Source organism: Bacidia gigantensis (genome assembly GCF_019456465.1).
Source record: "Bacidia gigantensis strain McMullin 20006 chromosome Unknown contig_245, whole genome shotgun sequence".
Lineage (NCBI taxonomy): Eukaryota > Fungi > Ascomycota > Lecanoromycetes > Lecanorales > Ramalinaceae > Bacidia > Bacidia gigantensis.
Window position 1 is genome coordinate 1290055 of NW_025408601.1, and position 22373 is coordinate 1312427.

General features: G+C 47.9%; 7 protein-coding genes across 7 annotated transcripts; 5 read left to right on the plus strand and 2 right to left on the minus strand.

Annotated features, from left to right (window-relative positions):
* Positions 1-169: 169 nt before the first annotated feature.
* Positions 170-2244, minus strand: KY384_005448 (uncharacterized protein; the record flags this gene model as incomplete). Its single annotated transcript, XM_044813948.1, has 2 exons — positions 170-1669; positions 1981-2244. The coding sequence occupies 2 exons, from the start codon at positions 2242-2244 to the stop codon at positions 170-172; spliced, it is 1764 nt and encodes a 587-aa protein (XP_044669249.1).
* Positions 2245-2598: 354 nt separating this feature from the next.
* Positions 2599-4501, plus strand: KY384_005449 (uncharacterized protein; the record flags this gene model as incomplete). Its single annotated transcript, XM_044813949.1, has 2 exons — positions 2599-4298; positions 4471-4501. 2 exons carry the CDS (start codon positions 2599-2601, stop codon positions 4499-4501), a joined length of 1731 nt encoding a protein of 576 aa, XP_044669250.1.
* A 390-nt stretch (positions 4502-4891) lies between these two features.
* On the plus strand, positions 4892-9290 carry KY384_005450 (uncharacterized protein; the record flags this gene model as incomplete). The annotated part of the gene is made up of 4 exons (XM_044813950.1): positions 4892-5097; positions 5147-5628; positions 5675-7149; positions 7203-9290. 4 exons carry the CDS (start codon positions 4892-4894, stop codon positions 9288-9290), a joined length of 4251 nt encoding a protein of 1416 aa, XP_044669251.1.
* Positions 9291-13523: 4233 nt separating this feature from the next.
* KY384_005451 (uncharacterized protein) lies at positions 13524-14388 on the minus strand (the record flags this gene model as incomplete). Its single annotated transcript, XM_044813951.1, has 2 exons — positions 13524-14261; positions 14317-14388. The coding sequence occupies 2 exons, from the start codon at positions 14386-14388 to the stop codon at positions 13524-13526; spliced, it is 810 nt and encodes a 269-aa protein (XP_044669252.1).
* A 600-nt stretch (positions 14389-14988) lies between these two features.
* ARO4_2 (3-deoxy-7-phosphoheptulonate synthase) lies at positions 14989-16214 on the plus strand (the record flags this gene model as incomplete). The annotated part of the gene is made up of 3 exons (XM_044813952.1): positions 14989-15081; positions 15102-15870; positions 15925-16214. 3 exons carry the CDS (start codon positions 14989-14991, stop codon positions 16212-16214), a joined length of 1152 nt encoding a protein of 383 aa, XP_044669253.1.
* A 996-nt stretch (positions 16215-17210) lies between these two features.
* On the plus strand, positions 17211-19182 carry KY384_005453 (uncharacterized protein; the record flags this gene model as incomplete). The annotated part of the gene is made up of 3 exons (XM_044813953.1): positions 17211-17374; positions 17424-17469; positions 17530-19182. 3 exons carry the CDS (start codon positions 17211-17213, stop codon positions 19180-19182), a joined length of 1863 nt encoding a protein of 620 aa, XP_044669254.1.
* Positions 19183-20990: 1808 nt separating this feature from the next.
* KY384_005454 (uncharacterized protein) lies at positions 20991-21815 on the plus strand (the record flags this gene model as incomplete). Its single annotated transcript, XM_044813954.1, has 1 exon — positions 20991-21815. One exon carries the CDS (start codon positions 20991-20993, stop codon positions 21813-21815), a length of 825 nt encoding a protein of 274 aa, XP_044669255.1.
* Positions 21816-22373: the final 558 nt, after the last annotated feature.

The following is a 22373-nucleotide window of genomic DNA, read 5'->3' on the forward strand; positions in this document are numbered from 1 at the left end:
TCACTCGCCAGCATCCTGAGGGTTCACACAAGCAAGGTTCTATTTCGTCCTTATCCAAAGCTGTTTGGCGTGTCCGTGGATCTAATGCTTTGGTTTGTGATACATTTGCTAGAGCAATGAACACAAACTGGTGATAGAGATATCTGTAACATCTAGGCTTTCAAATCTGTCATTTGATAGCGTTCTCTTGTTCCATCTCGGTAGTGTTTTGATCAGATTGTTTAGGTTGCTCTTCAGGTGCGTCAAGCTTTGCAAGAGTTTCGCCGTTCGCTTCAGACCCATTGCCTTCCACCTGTTCTTGCATCTCATTTTCAGGCTCGAACAAAGGCTTGAGGTTTTTGCCATCTTCGATCTTTTCAAATACATTGAGCCTACTTTTCGATGCGATCCGTAGAGTACGCCAGAGCTTACTCGCTCTTCTTTCTTTTGCTTCTGTTTGCTCTCCGCTAGACTTCGCCATCTCGACGTCAAAATCATCTTCTGCAATGGAAGCTTTGAAACCATCGATTGGAGGAATGCTGTATCGCGTTGGATCCTTCAGCTTCTCCATGCCGTCAGTGCCCTTGTTTTCTGTTAGGAACGCAAGATCAAGTGCTCCCATTGCAGCCGGCCGTAATCTCTTGGGCGCGCAAGTCTTCTGTGCCATTTTCTCTGCTTCCGCGAAATTCTCAGCTGACACTGGATCTCGTGCAATTGGTGGACAGTTTTCTGCCTTCCAATGTACCCAGTTCTTATCTCGTGAAAGAACCGTGTCAACCATGCGATAATAGAATTTGCCCTCCGGTCCCTGTTGCAAGTAGGCCGCTATGTCATTTCGCGTACCCAAAGCCCATTCTGCATCTTCATCACTGAGAGTAAGGGAATACAGCACCGACTTATTAGTCGTATGCTCCAGCTTCTTTTTGGCTTTTGGCGTGAGGGACAGGAGAAAATCGATCAAAATCAGGGCCTGTACAAGGACGTGCCGTCGAAAAGAAAGATCGCTAATCTCCAGGTCGAATAGATCCCGACTTGTCAAGTATTTAGGGTTGAAAGCGCTCGCTAACTCCTCCTCCTGCCCACTACGCTTACGTTTGCTACTTCGCTGACGTTCGATAGGGAGCTTACTCGTTCCACGAGCTAGCTGATCCTGTTGCACTTGCTTGAATTTGACAATTGTCGCTTGTAAGCCACTTTTGAATGCTTTAAGGTTGTCGGGTTCAAATAATCTCGCTGGCTGTGAAAAATAGTCCTGCAGCGACCAAAATATTGAGTACAATGCATCCATGTCCGGCAGCTCGTTCGATGAGCTGCTGTTCTTTGAGTCGAGTTTGACCGTCTGTGTCCCCGAAGGATTTTGGATATCGACTTCATTGACCGCAGAGGCGACAGGTCTCGAACTAGCCTCCTCTCTGAGCTCCAATGCCTCTTGCGCAGGATGTCCTGTATCTATCGCCATCTCCTCCCCTTCGACTGCCTCTCCCCGAAACTCGACCTTCTCGTACGTAGTCACGTTTTCGACATGGTATTCACCCCTGAGATTGACTGAACTTCTGTCGCCTAATGGAAAGCTTTGAAAGAGGAAGATGAACACTCGACCGCAGAACACGGTGTCTTCTGCCCTTGAAAGTCGTCGCAGAAGTTCGTTACATGCGCGCAATATAATCAGACTCTTTTGTTTGAAATGTTTCTGCGTGCTGTTAGACGAAGACTTTTGTATGCATGACTAGCACAGACCGAAGTAAGTCTCTCGCGCCTGGAATCAAGATAATCGAAGACTACACGACATCCATCAATGGTTTGACTGTCCAGTAGCTCTTCCACAAGCCAGAAAACCAATCCAGGTTCGCAATATTCTAGGGCCGTTAGCAGTCTACCACGACTTGGAGCATAGAGACTCTACCCTTGTCGGAAAGAATGGAAAGTATGTCGAAGAGATTCCAGACTTGATGAAAGGCAACATTGCCGTCTGTTGAGTGAGAAGACTGTACTGATATCAACCTTGCTCACGAAGACCGCGGAAGAAAAGAAACTTCCTACCAATAGGCCGTAAAACAAGTTCCTAGCAGCAGTCTCAATAGCAGCATAGCCTTTTGTACCAGTATTCTTAGTTAACGCGCCCACTTTTCCAACATTGTCGCCAAAGTCTTCAGCTTTGAGGGCTGGGTCAATAGCTTCGACGGGCTTGAGCTCTTGCGCTTGTTTTAAGAGCTCCTGGAAAAGGCTGGTATACGTCTCAACAGAAGCACCGCTAGACCGCGACATTGCGGAGATAGAGAGCTATTCTGGCATGTTGAGCGTATCAGTGGATGGCTTAGAGACTCAAAGGTGATTATGCGTCTTAATTGACAAAGGCAATGAATGATGTTTAATATGTCTCTGTTTCCGGCTGAGAAATTGAAGGCTTCGGGCCGACCCTCGGCTTGTTGGGCGCGTGTCTTCGAACGCCCAAAACGCGTGCGAGCCTACAAATCCTCTTTCTCTCTTCCCCCTCTCCGCTTATGCGGAGTGCGGTGGTATAGCTGCTCAACTTCTCCTTGGACGTCTTCTACAATTTCAGAATTCGCTGTGTCTTCGAGTTGGACCGGAAAGGTCATGACTGACACTCAGTCGACCAAGATGAAGTACGTTCTGGTGTCTGGCGGTACAATCTCTGGAATCGGGAAGGGTGTCATTGCGTCTTCAACAGGTCTTCTACTCAAGTCAATAGGGCTGAAAGTATCATCGATCAAAATTGACCCTTACTTAAACCTTGACGCAGGGTTAATGTCGCCTATGGAGCACGGCGAGGTCTTCGTCCTTGATGACGGCGGCGAAGTCGATTTGGATCTAGGAAACTACGAAAGGGACCTTGATATGACTTTGACCCGGGAAAATAACTTGACCACTGGCAAGATCTACCAGCATGTCATTTCGCGTGAAAGGAAAGGTGAATATCTCGGCAAGACTGTCCAAATGGTACCCCACGTCACTACCGCGATTGTCGAATGGATCGAGAGAGTCGCTCGAATCCCCGTTGACGACACGAATGAGTCATCTGATATTTGCGTGATCGAGCTCGGCGGCACTGTTGGTGACATAGAAAGTGCACCTTTCATCGAGGCGATGAGACAACTTAGGAGGAGAGCAGGCAGAGGAAACTTCCTACAGATTCATGTGACACCAATACTTGTCGTCAAAGGAGAGTTGAAGACCAAACCGACCCAGACTGCAATCAAAGACGCACGAATGCAGGGGCTGGCCCCTGATCTTATCGCCTGCCGGTGCCCTATCGCTCTGGACGAGCATGCGAGTAACAAGGTAGCCCTCTACGGAGACGTGGATCGCGACCAAGTGTTGTCTGTCATCGACGTTCCTTCTCTGTACCATGTTCCATTGTCGCTGCATTCACAGAATATGTTGGGCCACCTTCGAGGACTGCTGGGTCTTGATTCTATTGAGATGGACCAAAAACTTGTTTCGCGCGGAGCGAAAAATTGGAAGGCGTGGAGATCGTTGACCCTGGAACAAGATCGTATTCATGAGTCTGTGACGATTGCGTTACTAGGTAAATACACAGAACATCCGGATGCGTACCATAGCGTGGAGAAGGCTCTAGAACACGCTGCAATGGCTTGTTCACGCAAATTGGACCTGAAAAAAGTGTCATCCGAATTTTTAGAAGCATCGTGCAAGGAAAATGCCCCCGCTGAGTATCATAAAGCGTGGCATTCATTGCACACCGCTAACGGCGTCATTGTTCCTGGCGGCTTTGGTGAAAGAGGCACGTCAGGTATGATTGATGCAATCAAGATGTGCAGGGAAAACGGAATCCCCTTTTTGGGGATTTGCTTAGGAATGCAGCTCGCAGTCATCGAGTATGCCCGCAATGTTGGGAATATTCCGAGTGCCAGCTCAGCGGAGTTCGACGAGGGAGTCGAAGATCCCATCGTCATCTACATGCCGGAAGTCGACAGAACGACAATGGGTGCAACTATGAGGCTAGGTCTCCGACCCACGTATTTTCAACCTGACAGTGAGTTCTCGCAGCTACGAAAGCTTTACGAAGGTAAAGCAAAAGACATCGTAAAATTGAACCAAACCAATAAAGGGAGCATTGCAAATGGTACAGCTCATGTAGAAGCCACAGGCAAAGGGGCGATTGTTGAAAAGCCAGTCGAGTCTGAACTTAACCCTCTCGTGGTTAATGAACGACATCGTCATCGTTACGAAGTGAACCCAAAGTACGTTACTCGCTTATCTCAAGCGGGGCTGCCATTTATTGGCAAGGATGAGAGCGGCGAACGGATGGAGATCATTGAACTACGGAACCATAAATGGTTTGTGGGAGTTCAATTTCATCCAGAGTACCTTTCACGGGTATTGGAGCCCAGCAAACCCTATCTAGGTACGCATCTCCTCCTGCGAACTTTGCAAAACCCTGGCTGACATATTTCGTAGGCTTTGTTGCTGCAAGTGCTGGGGTTTTACCTGCTGTATTGCGTGGTAGAGGGAGGCGGTCGAGCTCGATGACCCTGATTGACGGCCACGATACTATTGGAGATAGTGGGAGGCTCTAGGCTATGACAATTTAATTTGTAGGATAAAATTTCTGGTGACAACAACAGCAATTTCCAGCAGCGATATGTAAGCTAAGCATGTGCACTGATACCGTCTATAACGATCAAACGGTCATATATATATAATGCGCTTGCCCCTTTTCTAGTGGCATGACCGGACTTAGAGACAAAGTTCTAAAGTCCGACCGTATATCAAAATCGCAAAAAGTTCCCAAAAACACTCCAAGACGCCTCGTGCGACCTGAACTTCGCCGCATTTCACATTTTCTTCAACTCACTGCATACCTGAATGTACAAATTATTGCGCCCATCCACTCGTATGAATGCGCAAACCTCGTCGATCAAGGTAGAGCATGGAGGACCCGGGGCAACCTCAGATTGACGAACAGCGCAGTCTTTACTGGCGAAAACTGGCAGAAAAGAATTGGCTTTCGTCTGGAAAACATGTTGCAAAGGCCAGGAAAGAATTAATACGCAAGGAAATATGGGATGTTCTCGAAGAGAAGCAGTTCGAGCACTCCTCACTGCTGGTGTTAGAAGGCCTTCAACTACTTGAGAGGTGTGTGCGATCGCCGTTCTCCTTGGGACTATGCTGATTCTTGACATAGCTACCTCTGGCCTACATACAACGAAGATGTCATCAACCATCACGTTCTTCTGATAGCCCTCCTCGTGAACGTGAAAGGCAGACAGCATCTACCAACTTGGACGATCTTCTCTAACGACCCCATACGCTTCTCATCACTCTTCACTCGTATCCTGTCTATGACTCTTGACTGTTCTTTATCCTCGAAGATACGAACGAGCCTACTTTGTTGTCTCATCAATGCATTTCAATCCCTCGATAATGGTTTGATACGAAAAGAATGCGCCCCCCTCGTGTCCATTTCTATATGGCATAATTTGGACTCTGATGCTACCCGCGAGCAAAAACTTCGGAGCCATGCGCAGCTAGGTAAGGCGTGGCGGGCTTCTGCTAAGCGTTTTGAGGCGGCCGACGATCTAGGAAAGATAAAACTACGATTCGAGCGCTCTTGGCTCTACACTTTGACTGTGGGGTTCATTGGCAATATCTACGAGCCACAAAGGGGTCAGTCGCCTTTCCTTCCATTTGAGGTAGCTGACGATTCTTCCAGGGGACATCGAGTACTGCGAGCGATTCGTGGAATTGCTGACAGACCTTGAGAGTCAATTGCCTACCAGGCGTTATGTCAATTCGCTTCTCAAAGACTTAAACATTCTAGCTTTGATTCGACTCTCTCCTCTCTTCAATGTGCCCGAAAACGGTCTGTTTCGAGACCTCTACGTGCTTCTGCGGCACTTTGTCCATTTTCCGGTAGACGATCACAGTGGTATCCAATTCTCAAAAGAGCAATCTCGTGATCTGCATTGCCAAGAGCTTGCCAAACTGCAAAGATTGAGTCTCAAATCTCACAAAGAGAAATTATCTCTCCTAGCTTTGTCCAATTACGGATCAATTGATCAACGCGGAGATTTAGAGGGCCATTTAAGTCAGCTGAATGATCGGGAACTTGTAGAGTTGTGTTCCAGCCTTGGGCTTCGTACTACGTATCCTCCAGAAGGCAAGGTTGAGCAAAGCCGAAAGCTCGTTCTTGAGATATTGGTCTCGACACACGAGAAGCAAAAGACTTTTCAAGACTCTGTGAGGAATATGAGCGTACTTCCGACCGAGGCTACACTTTTTGAAGAGTCTTTATTGCAGAACGACACCTACAACGGATCAAGACCGCTTGGGATGCCTAAGATCAATCTGCAGTACCTCACGATTGGAGATTTCCTCTGGCGTTCCTTCGTCCTGCACAGGTGTGAGCAATTTTTCGAAATTCGAAATTTCCTAGAAGAAACCGTCAAGAGATTGCGACCTTCCCGCAATCGCTCAGATGGGGGTATACGTTTCGATGGATCCTCTCGCGCAGCGCTCCCTGTGGGCAAACCGGCCATTTTAGAGGCAGCGCCACCGAGAGTGGGACAGAACAAACCTGCCTATGTCCGAGCTGAGATCACGCTTGACGTGAGTAGGCTGGGCGATCACGTTCGGAAAGAGTGGGATTCTTTACGACTGGAAGACACTGTCTTTCTGGTCGCAGTATGTCCTAAAGACGGTGACAAGAGCTTGACAAACGGGCACGCTTTTGCGGCATCGCGAGAAACGCCATTGTCAGTGGTTCGGGTAGCAGAAGTCCGCCAAGTCCTCGACGAAAACGGTAGACTTGTAAAGGAGCATTTGCGAGATCAAGTGAACGGCCATGGTCCGAGACCACGTATTAGAAGATTGATAGTGGATTTAGACACCGCATCCTTCTATGCGGATGTTGAGAGGAAGGAAAAAGGGGGCGGTGACACCTACGAGCAGATCAACCTCCTCGTAAAACGGAATCGAAGAGAAAACAATTTCAAGAAGGTCCTCGAAACTGTCCAACGGCTAGTCGTATCTGAATCCCCGTTACCATCATGGTTGCAAGAAGTCTTCCTTGGTTTTGGCGATCCGACTTCAGCAACGCACACCAATTTGACGAACAAGCTCAATCGGGTGGACCTCCGAGATACTCTCCTCAACTGGAAGCATCTCGTAGAAAGTTTTCCTGAGAAGGTATTGCCGTTCGTGAGACTGTATTGATGTATTGTAAACTGACCCACATCCAGGATATTGAGACGCTGGCAGAGAGTGAGCCCGGGTTCGGACCTCCTTATATCCTTGACAACAGTTCCGAGAATCCTCAAGCTCCTAAGCTGTCAAGAAAACGTCGACGAGACACAGCAGCTCTTGATGTTGAGCTGCCACGACCCTCGAAAGCTCTAAAGGTCTCAAGTTCCCCAGGACCTGTGAAAGGCCCTTATCCGGAGGATGCGCCCAAGATCAATCAGATTCGTTTCACTCCTGCTCAAGTTGAGGCTGTGATCTCAGGCACACAACCAGGCTTGACCATTATTGCAGGGCCTCCAGGAACCGGTAAAACAGACGTGGCGACTCAAACTATCAGCAACCTATACCACAACTTTCCATCACAGCGCACACTTCTAATCGCTCATAGCAACCAGGCATTGAATCAGCTCTTCCAAAAAATCACAAAACTCGACATCGACCAACGCCATCTTCTTCGACTTGGTCAGGGAGAAGGCGACCTTGAAACAGAGGCCGACTACAGCAAGACAGGGAGGGTGGAATCGTTCCTTGAAAACCGAGCCTCCTATCTTGCGGAAGTCGATCGACTCGCAGCGAATTTCGGTGCACCGGGAGCCCATGGGGCTTCTTGTGAGACTGCCGGATATTTCAAGTCTGTTTATGTTGATCCTGCTTGGCACAGATTTTGGGATCTCATAGGCTCGGCTACTTCAACGGAGGAGGCTATATCATGTTTCCCTTTTCATTACTACTTTCAGACCGCGCCTCAGCCTCTATTTCCTCCCAACGCTCCCAAAGATGCTGTAGTCGACATCGCGCGCGGTTGCGAGCAGCATGTAAACAGGATATTTGCTGAACTCGACGACATCAGGCCTTTCGAATTGCTTCGAAATTACAAAGACAAAAGCAATTACTTGCTTGTCAGAGAGGCACGCATCATTGCCATGACCGCTACACATGCGGCTATGCGTCGGCAGGAAATTGCAACTCTAGGCTTCCATTATGACAACATTGTCATGGAAGAAGCTGCCCAGGTAACGGAGATTGAGAATTTCATCCCGCTGGCTTTGCAAGACGTTACTACTGGAGATTCTCCTTTGCAAAGGGTCGTCTTGTGCGGAGACCATTTGCAAAATTCACCAGTCATCCAACATCTAGCCTTCCAGCAATTCTCAAATTTGGACCAAAGTCTGTTTCTCCGCATGGTCCGGCTAGGTGTTCCTCTTATCAGCCTAGATGCCCAAGGTCGAGCAAGGCCAAGCATTGCGGAGCTCTACAGGTGGCGTTATCCCCAGCTCAAAAATCTTCAGCACGTACTTAAAGAGCCAGTATACCTTCGCGCAAACGCAGGTTTCAGGTATGAGTACCAATTCATCGACGTTCCAGATTACAAGGGCAAAGGCGAGAGCCATCCTTCTCCTCATTATATTCAAAACCTGGGCGAAGCAGAGTATGGCGTTGCAATCTATCAATACATGCGGCTTCTCGGGTACCCAGCGAGCAAGATCTCAATACTTACCACTTATGCTGGTCAACGGGTACTCATCCGCGATGTGCTCAACCACCGATGTGCCGGCAACAGGCTCTTTGGCATGCCCCGCGCTGTCACAACCGTAGATAAATACCAGGGCGAACAGAATGACTATATCATCCTCTCGCTTGTTCGTACAGAACGACCAGGATATCTCCGCGATCTGCGCCGCTTGACAGTTGCTCTTTCTCGGGCTCGTCTTGGCCTATACATTCTTGGTAGGCGGAGCGTGTTTGCGTCATCGACTGAATTCACACAAGCCTTTGCTTTACCTTTTCAGCGACCCGGTTCTTTAACGCTGACAACCGGAGAAATGTATCCCACGGAAAGACTTCTGAACGATGAAATGGGTGCGACAGAGATGGTCAGCACTGAGCACTTAGGACAATATGTATATGAGATGACGCAGGCGAAGGTGAACATGTTCAAAGGCGGTAAAGCTATCCTTCCACCTCAAGAGTCAACGGAATTACTAGACATTGACAGAGTTGATGACGAGGTTGGCGGTGAAGACCAAAACGCAATTGTAGACGCTACGGATGAGCCCTTTGATGGGAGCAATGAGAGTGTACCATGATATTTTCAAAAATGGAAGTTGAATGTGGATGCCTAGCCGTTCCGTGTAGAACAATTCGATCATCAAGATACAGATACGACCCAAACAAACTATCATCGGCGGCTAATCTTCACGATGTCAAGATTTGATCGTGGCTTAGGGTCAGAGAACAGGACTCTGGTTTTCGTCGAACCCCTTACACGACGTATGGGAGCTTGCAATGACCATATACGGATTTCGTGCAGTAGACAACGAATTTGGATTGCAAGCACTACCGCGCGATGACGCTCACGATAGGAAGGAAACAGATATTTGGGGAATAATGCCATCAAGATATTTGAAAAGCAGCATTATCGTCTAATCCTATGCAGCATCATAACCAGGTGGCCGCAAAGATTAGAAGCCACACTGTAAAGATAGCATGAAAAATACATTATCTCGCATAGTCGCATAATGTCGTCGCCCGCAGAACCGTGACATAGCTTCAACTTACTGATCTTGTCCGCGTCAATCAAACTCCCGCCATAGGTTGCTGGGTCGTGGTGGGCGCAGTACTTCTGTTGCTACCCTTGAAAGCAGTGATTGCAGCGAACGCTGTCGTTACAATGAAGAGGACCCTAGAATCGCAGGCACTGTGAGCATACGTTGTCTCTCTGTCCTGCATACCATGGTTGTGATGGTACTCACCATTCGATGCCTCCAATCCCCGCCGCAGCAGCGGTCGTATCACACGTATTTCCCCAACATCCATTCGAATAGTAGTACCATCCCCAATAGCCGGCGCCCAGGTCGCGTCGAAGGACGGCCTCAGCAATGAAGCCCGAGAACCAAAAGATGGTGACGAGCAAGTCGACGCCGAAGATGGCCCAGGGATGGGCGACGCTGGCGGCAAACTTCGGGGTCAGAGCAAGATAGGCCAAGGCGAGTAGGGTGAAGATGGAGACGAAGAGGAGGAAGGAGTTGCGGTCGAGATTCCCGGCTTGGTCGGCCACTGAGGCAGTCAAGCCGAGGACTATGATGGCCAAAAGGGCTTGGATTCCGCGAAGGATGAGGAGGATTAGTTCGAGCATGTTGTCGACCTGAATGAGATGCGCCGGGTAGTACTACTCAGCAAGCCCGCAACGATGATCGCGAGTGTATGAGGGATGAATGAAAGAAAGGAATGTCTGCTGATGAAGTGAAATGGAGCTGGAAAGGTTGCGAGGCAGAGAGAGCGGTGAGGGGGGACGAGCTGAAGCTCATTATTTGTAGATTTCTTCAGGCAAGGCAAGGCAGAGCTCGCAGGGAGACAGGATTCAGGAAGCGGGTAGCCCTCACGTGGCTTTGCGGCGGGTGCTCTTGGCAAATCACCGGCTGCATGTGCTGCCCCTAATTAGCCCAAAGGTCCAGAAGCGGAATGGCCTTTTGGCCCCTTCCGGTGCCAACTTCGCTACACAATCATACGTGCAGTCCCGGAAATAGGTCACAAGACACAAGGCTGAAGAATAATGAAGAACAGGCAGCTCTCTCCCAGATGGCAGTACCTGCGTCTTCCAAAGTCACTTGAAGCCCTTACCATTGACACCTTCCATTACCATGGGTTGTTTACGGGCACTCCCTCGGGCTCGTCCTTCTTCAGAACCCCCTAACTTCGTCCAAGTCTACCTGCTTGCCCGATGTCCACGCCGGACACCCACAATGAACAGCCCCCAATTTACATTGCATAAGCGCCATACATCGACATATCATCCAGCATGATGGTGGTCAGCGCTTGGGGTCTGGCCAGAGGTCACAGTCTGTAGAGACTATGGCAAGGCTAGTCTGAATCTTTTCATGCCTAAGACGCTGCCGTAATGCGATCTTTGTTTGTCTTCGAATTGGAACAATGCATTCGCCAAGGGGTCCGTCACGACTTTTTTTGGATGCACGGACGTGTTGTGCTCTCGGCAACAAGAGGCCTTCATTTCTATGGCTCTATGAAATATCCCAGCAACCCTTCGTGCCGCTCACGCCTCGACCCTGAAAGGCTGATAGAGAACATCAAGCTACCGCTGGGCTGGCGTCTTGTTGGAATAGAGCCGCATAATGCTACGCCAGTGCAATAAACACTCATGAAGGATGTAGTCAATCAATCAATCTTTCACGCGCCTCAAAATAGTAACCCAAATGCAGGTATGTGTGCAAGCAACTGCAAGAATTGACTTCAGTGCTGCAAATTGGGGAGGTCAAGGTTCAATTCACAGTCGCATTTGCATTCAGATTGATGATTCGATCCAAATATTTTGGCGTACTTGATCGCTGAGTAAATTAAAGAACCACATCAGACCCGGGACGTAGTTCCCGTCGTCAAACAGGGGGAAGAGAGCATCAATAAATACAAAAAGGTTTCACACGTTCAGATCTAGAACTAGTCTTTTTACTTCATGAAGAAAAACACAAGAACACATCGGACGCCGAAAATAATGAATCCTTGAGGAATCATGATGGTGGACATTCTGATCACAACAGTCATGAGAAACGGCAGTTGCAACGCTTCGGCTTATGCCACGACCTCAATTTGGGGTGCGACTTGTGAGATACGTATAATTGAATATTTTGATGATAATTTCACAATATACTCATAAGGCATTCCATTTAGCACACCAGCAAGTCGAAGTACAGAGACAATGATCCCATGGTCAGGACGTACCCAATTGACTATCTCCAGCTAGAACACTGATTGCTTCATTGCGGCTTCATCTTTCATACCACACACCTGGCTTGACCATAGAGCAAATGTCTTCTATCAAAGCTTCTTCAAGGTTGAAAGTGGAGAAAAGAGATACTACTATACTTCCCGGTCAATCAATTAGGCTACCTAGTCTCCGAACTCGGAACCGCAGAATTGCCTAGAATCTTTTTTATGCAACTTTGTGCTTGCTGGTTTCCATACAAGACGCTGTAAAATATTCAAACGCTAGGAATCCTGAACATTGATTAGCGGTGATTGCGGAACCGTAAATCATCTTTCTTCGTATCTTCTAGCTCCCACTCTCTCCCGCACGATGAACCATAAAGGCCGTAGTAAGCTGCAGGCTGACCAAAGGTCACCAGACCGCTGTTGGCCCAATCCTAATCCTTACTGAAGACCCACTGCAGCCTGCGTCGCTAGCACTTCTTTGATCCCTCAAATGAGTTGACCTCATAAGAATCGACCTGAGGATTCCGTAGGTCGGAACTATAAGCAAAGCCACCGTGCTTCACACACTAGTTGCTTCAGACCGCCAGGCATCCAGATCAGGCTGAAGGCCTTGTCACCGGGAGCTGTTGATGGGAAATAGCCCAGTGCGACATCACCATGGGACGAAAATAGCGAGAAAGTTAAAGGTGAAACATGTGCACCTTATACCTCATAGCCTACAAATCCAAAACGAACCGTGGCATCATTTCCATGCCGGATCCAGTACCATAGGTGTATCCCTCCAGTGGCGAAGTGGCAATTGCAGCCTGGGGATCGGGGATGGGAAGGGGAAGGGAAGGTTGAGGCGTTCTAGAAGGCCTCTTGGAAGCTTGGAAGGGGCAAAACCTGCGTGATCGATCAAATTGTGGGGTCGCATATCAGAGTGATTCAAGTGCGCGCGTATAAGCGCGCCTGTAGAGGCTTGCTTGTGGCTCACTTGAAACCGCCATCTCCTTGTGTGATCAACATGGCTGCATAAGTCTTGAGTTTGGGCTGTCTTGGGATATGTCCGATCACCTACTAGGGTCCGCCTTCGGATGCTGCATTCATGGCCTCTGGTTGGTCCAACCTGGCACTGAGCTTGTTGTTTGTGGTGGTCCGGTAGCTCCGGCAGTGGGACGGAATGGTGTGGAAGATGTCTCAGAACGGTGTCGAATGGAAGTAATTTTAGAAGTCTTGGGGGATGATCTTTGATCTTGGGCATCATGAAACATGATGGCTGAGAGGTTGATGGAATCCTCAAGTCAAATCTCTCGGGTGCAAAATGCACAGAGCGCAATGAGCGATTTTGGCCCTCAATGTGCGGTAATATAGCTTTGGCAGCTCTAGGAGGTATCGGTAGCTCATTGACCAATATGCAGACTCATGAAGAGCGAGACTGGAGGGGCTATTTGTTGAACATTCAGTATGAGAGTAGAAGTATATTACGATAGAATAGTATATACAATGCCATAGACGCTAGCAAGACAATTGATGCTGGTTTCCGCTATGCACGTATGCAGACGTAATGTAGATGCTTGGTGGGTATAATGTGTTCTACCAGTCGTAATTCATCGTCATCGAAAGATGTGGTTGTAATGCCCAGGTACTCGATTTTTACACATTTCGCAGCCTGCTCGAAAGCCCATGGAAAACATCGGCTTGCCTTTCTTCGCGGGCGCCCAGGTTGGCCGTTGTTCATTTCGGAGTGACGTTTGGCCTTCCTCGGTTGAAGGTGCAATCGTCATATCGCTAGAGTCGTCGAATGTGTCCATTGCCTCATCTTCGCTAATCGGAGTTGGAAGCCTGCGGTTGCGCATATGCTTTTCATACTCTTCATCCGGCGATGATTGAGATGGTGCTTGTTGAGGACTGTCATTCACTCTGGCATCTGTGCTTTGGCGAAAATGGCCATAAATGGGGGTGGGTAATCTCCCTCCACTGCCTGATTCTGAAGTGCCTAATCTCGAAATCTGTGAAGGTAACATCGAACATGGAGATGGATTTGGTGAGAGCATCATTGTGTCCATGTCCAGCTGTTGATAGCTTTGTTTGTGTTTCGGGCTACCTAGATCCATTTCTTCATCTATCATATAGGTTGCATGGTGTTCAATCTTGATACTCGACTGCTGAGGTCGCATTGGTTCGAGGCAAGGAACGGGGGCGGCTTGAGGCGATATCTCATCCTCTGAGTCGGTAGGTGTGATGGTTTGTGTAAATAATGGGTTTGGAGCATTGCGTTTCAATTGGGAGAATGGGCGACAGTGTTTTATGGTTGGAGAGGTCCGAAATGGTAGAGGGAGAGTATGTATCCTCTATATGTGAGGCAAAATTAACGTAAGGTCTAACGGCTTAAGACCGTCAACCAACCTTTTGCTCATGAGCAGATGCTGTCTCATCGTCTTGCTCGTCGCGTGTACGTTTGCCATTCAAGTTGAACATTATGATCCGTGTTGCGTTTCGGGAGAGATGGCGATTTTGCCGTGGTCGAGAAACACTGCGGGATAGGAAAGGATGGGGAGAGAGGAAGTTGATATGAGCGGAAGTTTTAGTAGAAATGGTGGGTCCACATATTACACAGGTAGCTGCAATGCGCTAGTATAGTCACTACTTTTCATGGCTTGGATGAGGAGTGTAGGCAGGCACACGGAAAGCGAGATGGGGGTCTCATTACCTTCCGATTGCTCTCGATGGCGCTAATCCTTTTGGGCTACCGTGTTTACCAAGAGAACATCCAACGGCTGACACCGGTCCTGTATTTTATGTGGTAATTTAAATGGTTGTATTGAAAGTCGGAGCCACTCGGACTTAGAGCATGCCAAGACTTATGCATGACTCCCGTTCTGAGGTGCGCCCTTTGGCTGTGACACAAAAAGCCACCGCCTGAGCGTATAGAACCTGCTTTTACGAATAGATGTGAACGCAAAGCCAGTGCGCATAATTGGAAACATCCAATCATCGACCTGATCTGTCTTGCTCGTTCTTCGCTTTACGCCATAAGAGATTGCTACTTTCCCCCCAACTTACAATCCTTTTTTCAACATGCCGATAGCGGAGAGCCAGATTGACATGGCGCTCATACAGGACACAAGGGGTATATTCACATCGACTGAGCCCCCTGTGCGTAGGCTGATAGTATGTTAGTGCTCGGTCAGGATCCCCTCATTCCACCACAGCTGCTCCAAGCAGAAATACCACCCTCCCAGGAGACGTTCAAAGCCGTTGCACGTGGTCGACAGGAAGCGATTGAAATAATAACGCAGAAAGATGATCGCCTCTTGGTCGTCGTTGGCCCTTGCTCAATTCATGATCCTGCAGCTGCATTAGAATACGCCCAACGTCTTCTTGAGCTTTCGCGCAAACTCGAAAATGATCTTTGCATTATTATGAGAGCATACCTAGAGAAGCCCCGGACGACAGTAGGGTGGAAAGGCTTGATCAACGATCCGCTTATCAATGAAACATTCCAGATTAATCAGGGATTGCGCGTATCACGCCAATTGTACTGTGACCTAACAAGGATGGGTCTGCCGATCGCGAGTGAGATGCTAGATACAATATCTCCCCAATTCCTGGCAGATCTAATCTCTATGGGAGCTATCGGCGCGAGGACGACTGAAAGTCAGCTTCATCGAGAGTTGGCTAGCGGATTATCCTTCCCAATAGGCTTTAAAAATGGAACAGATGGCTCTTTGACAGTTGCTATCGATGCTGTCGGCTCAGCTTCATCGCCACACCATTTCATGGGTGTGACTAAACAAGGTCTAGCCGCCATTACAAGAACCAGTGGCAATGAGCATGGCTTTGTGATCCTGAGGGGCGGAACAAAAGGCACCAATTTCGATCCTGACAGTGTGAAGGCGGCTCGGGAAGCGCTGAAAAAGAAGAACCAGAAGGAGATCATGATGATCGACTGCTCTCATGGTATGAACTGTTCCTCCTTCTTTCAAGAAAAGGATCCATACTAAAAGCCATCAGGTAATTCAAACAAAGACCATCGTAATCAACCAAAGGTCGCGAAAGTCATTGGGGATCAACTTCGACAAGGAGAGACCGCCATTATTGGTGTGATGATCGAATCTAACATTGATGAAGGCAGTCAGAAGGTTCCTCCAGAAGGACCAGCCGCACTCAAGAAAGGCGTGAGCATCACAGACGCCTGTATTGACTGGGATACAACGGTAGAAGTACTTGAACAACTTGCGGATGCAGTCCGAAGTCGACGAAAAGAATCAAATAATCATACAAACGGAGCAAATGGTCTCTGATTCTTGTGGAGGAGGCCAAGTTCATTGATTTGTTTTATTCATTCCCATTCTTTGTATAATGATGGCACGATCAACTTACCAAAAGTCAAACTTTCAAGCATGGCGCTGTATAGGCATTGGGGCGTCAAGTGATGAGATCGGTCCTGCTGCACTACCAAAGCCAACAAAAGTCTTGTTAAAAGTCTGGATCAGACTTTACTATCTTAGCTCTCGTCATTGAGATTTGACCGCACAATCCATTTATGTTGTTGCTGACTTCGACTTATGCATGAATATACAGTCTGTCTTACAATCGAGGAAGCTTCAGGGGGACGTAAGCGCTTCCTACCATCTCAGAGCAATCATGACCCTATTCATAGGCGACGGGTATGTACCGTCTCCTGCTGGAAACCTTCTACAAATGATTCTCGAAACGAAGTCTCCTAGCAGACACGCCAGCAATAGCGGTCGTTTTTGCCATCCTAACACGACACACAAACGTCGGCAACAACAGAATCGAAACCCCAATTTTCCTCCCAAATCCTCTTTGCTTTGGAAGAGGGGCTTAATCAAGCTAACATTGTTTCCTTCAAAACTATTTCAAGGTCACACACGATGAAATGTTATTCTTGGCTGTTCTATGCAGTAATTTCTATGGTATTAGGGTTCATGATTTGGCGATGCATCTCGTTCACCATCTATAGTATATTCGACGACGAGTTTAAAGAGCTCTGTAGCTATCACAGTGAATGATTGCTTGGTCCTAATACTCATGCGAGCGAACAAGAGATTCAAGCTTTATTCACATCTAAAAGTATATGAGGCCCCTTGATTACGAGTATGCTAATCTGAGGCGTCTCATTGACTGCAGACAAATATTGCCGACTAATAAAGCTCTGTAAATTTTTGAGATCCTGGATTTGAGACGTGAGAGTACGGATAAGGCAGCTGCATCTAACCGTTTGTTTGCTTCATCATTTAGGGTCAAAAGAACCCTTGCAAATTAGGATTGCTAACATGGCACGATCGAAAAAGCATAAGATAAAGAGCTTGGAGCCGCATCAAACAGCGTCGATCACAAGTTCACAACCACCTTCAGAGTGCTCGAAGCAAGAAGTAGAAGCCGAGGGACGCTTTCTCGACTTGAAGCCAGAAGCAACAATCAACTTCATGGCTCCAAAGTCAGTTGAATCTCAGCATTCTCTCATACAGCTAATGAATGATGAGTAGGAGTATTCTGCCCATCCTGCTGCCTCAAGCTGGGCCAAAATGTCAAGTAAGCACAAATTCAACACATGAGGCACAAGTCGATGACGCTGATGCTTAAGTTGTCTAGCATGCTTGTTGTACGCCAATACCAAATACCGCTCGGATAGATCACTTCGTTGACTATCATGACTTTCATGCGGAGGACCTTGCCTGGGCTATACAGAGCGGACTGGAACCTGATTCAATAGAGCGATATCTGCAGAAAATCAACGCAAGACACAGGGTCCCAGAGCTTAACAGATCCCTGAAATATCAGACTGGGGCTAAGACAGTCGTGTTACCACTTCTAGCGTTTGCAGTAGAACGCAATTGCCCGAGAATTATCAGAGCCCTGTGCGCAGCAGGAGCTTCACCGAACGGTAGGATGCAGCCCCACAGTGTACCACTCATCGCCTACGCGGTGCTCATCTCAGAGTACGAATTTAGCGACACAACGAACGCTGTGATGGCCTTGCTAGCCATGGGTGCCGATCCAAAGAATATTCCTTCTGACATGTGGGAAGAACCCGTAAAAGCGCCCCGGAAAGATGCTGAACCGATGCCCATGACGCTTATTCCTTCGGACGGATGGTGCGTCCCGGAGATCCGAAAGGCTCTGGCAAGGAGTCTCATTTTCAGTCAACGATATGGTCTGTACAAAGCTGCAAATATGGCGCAGCCTACCGAAAGAATGTTGCAAGTCGCCAAGAGCGGTAATATCACGTCCCTTTTCGAGGTTCTGTTTCATATCATTGGACAACAAGGAGCGATAAAGGAAGTTCTAGATTCGATCCTTGACCATTATCTCTTCAAACGACAAACACCTCTGACCATGTTCTTTACAGGATTGAGTGGTCACGGCAAGACTGAGCTGGCAAAACAGATGGGATGCCTGCTCTCGCTGCCAATTCAGATCGTTGATTGCACCACTATGCGCAGGACAACCGATATGTTCGGCCCGAGTGCCCCTTACCAAGGCTATGAAGAGGGATCTCCGCTGAACAATTATCTAGCTTCTCATAGTAACAAGCCAATCGTCGTTTTTCTTGACGAATTTGACAAAACAACGGAAGACGTACGGAACGCTTTTCTCTTGCCTTTCGAATCAGGCTTCTATGAAGACCGTCGTGACAAAAGAAAAATTGATTGCTCGAAAACGATATGGATTCTCGCAGGAAACATTGGAACACAAACCATCTCTGACTTCTGGGACAGCCATATGAGAAATACTACCGAGCAGCGAAAAGCTAAAGCCCCTTTTCATCAACTTCAAGAGCGGTTACAATTAGAGGTGGTGGAAAATATTGGGGGCCCTTTAGCAGGCAGACTCTCGCGAATCATTCCATATGTACCTTTTGACGATCTGGAAATGGCTGCTGTAGCTTATAAATTCATGAAACAAGCCAAAATCGATGCAAGGAAAGACATTGACGTGGAAAAGCACCAGGTTTTTCGACACCTCGTCGTCTCCTATGTTGATGATGGGAAAATTGCATCTTCGATAGCTAAACAAAGCTACGTCCCCCAACTTGGTGCGCGCTCGCTGCAGATGGCCGTCCAACGAATGATTGAGCGTAACCTGAGCAGTTGTTTCCTTGGAAGTGGAAAAATGGTGACGGACGCAAAGAATAGCGGACCGTTGGAGAGCTACGAGGTACGATTGATTGAGAATGAAGATCTAGCTCAGGTCGAAGTCAGCAAAGCCGAGTCCAAAGTAATTCAGCGTCGCGAGGAAATCTAGGAAGGCCAAAGCCAAGAAGCCGAAAGTCCTTTGGGTCCGATCTAGAAGCAAATTTTTCGGTCATTGGATGCTGATTTAGTAATGTATTGTCCACAGAGTAGTATAAAGGATGAGCAGCTAAGATGGTGTGATGTCGGACATTACCACTCTACATCAATGCTTCAATTTATTTCACAGGACATTGCCCAAGAGCAAGACCTCATGCTTTTCTTTCTTCTTGATAGTATTATCTCACTTTCTGGTAAAGCAAAGGACTGTTATTCGCTAGTTGAATTGAGCATTCTATTAAAATCTAAGTACTACTAATGGAACCCTTGACAATTCCAACTCCGAGTGCTCAAGTCGCAGATTAAATTCTTAAATCCATCAAGTCTTGGGTCGAGACGCCTTCAGATGGTGAGCGGCGACTATACGTCCCATCGATTTGACTCACGGGGGATGGCGTTTCGTACAACCTCGCCTTGTATGGCCTGCGTGTGCACTTGGCAGAGATCTAAAGAGAGATCTCCAATCGCCATGATTGGCATCTTCGACTGTACAACTCTAGAATCTGTACCTAGTATGACTGAAAATCTGTTTCTATGCTCTAAAACTTTCTTGTGCTGTACCTCATCGTCATCTCGTGAGACTGAGATAAATTCAACACAGAAGCTAGAACATACGGTGACATTTAGCAATCCGCGTTGAGCTCCATGGATCCATCAGGGCGAAGATCTCTAGCTCGAGAGGCTCTTCGAGTTCCGCTTCAAGACCGGGGAGCCGACTACGATATATCACAGCACAAGATCGATGATACCTGGTCACCTTCCTCTTATGCAGGAAGGGACCGGGGCAGCGTGGATTCAATGCCCGACGCAGCAAGAAAAGCTGTTCGTCATAACAGTGAAAAGCGTCATCCAGAGCCAGGACTAGAATCTCGGGCCATCACTCGCCTTCATGGACTTTTCCATTCCAGAAGTGAAATATCACTGACCCCAGACCTAGCAATCAAGACATTCCGAGATTTTGATGCAACATTTTTCCGCGGAAAACTCTTCGGTAAAGTGTCAGTGCAGTGGGTAGAGAGGCATGCGTCCCGACCAACAATATTGGGTTACACTAGATACAATGTCCATGATCCATGCGATATCAGACTGATGACGAGCACTGTGTTGGATGACAGTAACGGTAATCCAGGATTGAAGATGTTTCAGACACTTCTACATGAGATGGTGGTAAGTGGATCCTCATTCTGGGAAGGACTCCTTTAAGTTGGGATCCTAGCACGCATATTTCAACGTGGTGAGCGACCGCTGGAATATTGACAGTGGTGAGTTTGAGGGTGAAGATCATGGGGTAGGGCCCCCATTCCTTGAAGAGCACGCAAACAGCATTGGAGGACTAATTCATCACTTGGAATCAGAAGTACTTTCGACTTGTCCTACATTGTGTGCATCGACGGGCAGAAAGACTCGGCTGGTTCAATGTAATTCCCTCTTTCGAGAGGCATTTTCGGGAGAACCATCCGATGAGCGAGAAATGGAACCGCGCCTAAGTCAGCCCATGGTCATCTCTCAGGCGAAAGTTCTTCCGAGTCACATGGGGCATTATGTATAGGGAGATGGAGATGTATAATTCAACTTGGGGAGTCAGGATCTCTTCTTTCATAACTCTAGAGGGACCTAGAACGAGGCCCTAAGGAGGAGTGCCGGCGGCTCTTCGGGAAGCTAGAGCGAGGTCTAGGGTACCAATATTTACGTTCATTTCAGTCATGACATACTGTGTAGTTATCTCTACAGGTTTAGCATGGTCAGCTGAATCGTCCCATCATGACAGACGGCAATATTGAAATGCACATTGATCCAGCTCGTGCGCAGCAGCTGTGTAACAACTTCTCTGCGGTGCTTTCTCGTGTCAAGTCTGCGTCATCGACTTCTCAAGCACCTATTCGTTTAGTTGCTGTTTCTAAGCTTAAGCCAGCCAACGACGTCCTTGCTCTACACCGGGAACCGCACCATCAATTACATTTCGGAGAGAACTATCAGCAAGAGCTTCTCCAGAAATCCCAGCTTCTGCCTCGAGAGATACGATGGCACTTCATTGGCGCTTTGCAGACGAATAAGTGCAAGCCATTGGCAGAGCAGATCCCAAATCTATGGTGTGTAGAGAGCGTGGATACGGTGAAGAAGGCGGATCAGTTGGAGAAAGGAAGGCATGCGCTCTGCGAAAAGGACAAGCAATATGAGGCGGAGCCATTGAGAATTTTTGTGCAGGTCAATACGTCTGGCGAGGAAGAGAAGTCTGGTGTTGAACCAAAAGACGCCATAGCTCTTTGCCAGCACGTCAGAGACCAGTGTCCAAATCTGAAGCTGCAAGGCATCATGACAATCGGCGCGATCGCTAGAAGCAAGGGAGTCAGTGAAGGCAAAGAGAATGAGGATTTCGTCACTCTGAGGAACGTGAGGGATCAAGTTGCAAAAGACTTAGGATTGGGGCAAGAGCAGTTAGAATTAAGCATGGGTATGAGCGAGGATTTTGAGAGTGCGATCCAGTGTGGGAGCAATGAAGTCCGCGTGGGGAGCACAATCTTTGGAGAGAGGCCCAATAAGGCGGAAGCAAAAATAAAGGAGAACAACGAGGAGGGAAAGTCATAAAGGAGTCAATATTCAACGTGGTCTCCAATGGCGTACAAATGCTTTCCTGCAGGCTGCAAAGGCCCCTTAATGTAGCATGAGAACTATGGTGGCCAAAAGATAGGCGGGAGATATCTGCTTTGAGGTCTTTGATGAGGCGCTCTGAATAAGTCTGATATGCGTTCTCAAGGGCAGAATCAAGCTTTATTTAGGCGGAATGGTCGAACGACAAGGACAGAACCTTGACCGAATTGTTACCGGCCGTGAATAACAGCGCGGAAGATACCTTGGCTCTCAGAAGCAAGTGAAGGTATGGAAGGGAAGGAAAGCACCCGGGGTTGGACGAAATAGGTCATGCTGTCTATGACAAGTCAAATCAGCGGGTTCAACAGCTGTCAGCTCTAGTCCGTCAGTCCGGTGATGTTGAATCTTATTTGCATTGAGTATCTTATCGCTGCTTGTGTTTCTGTTTTGATGAGGTGCGTTTGAATGGCGAATGGCAAGAAAAGATTTGTGAAAGCTAAGCTATGACTCACAATAATGAAAGGACATGTGATTTACTTTGCTCGCATGATGGAT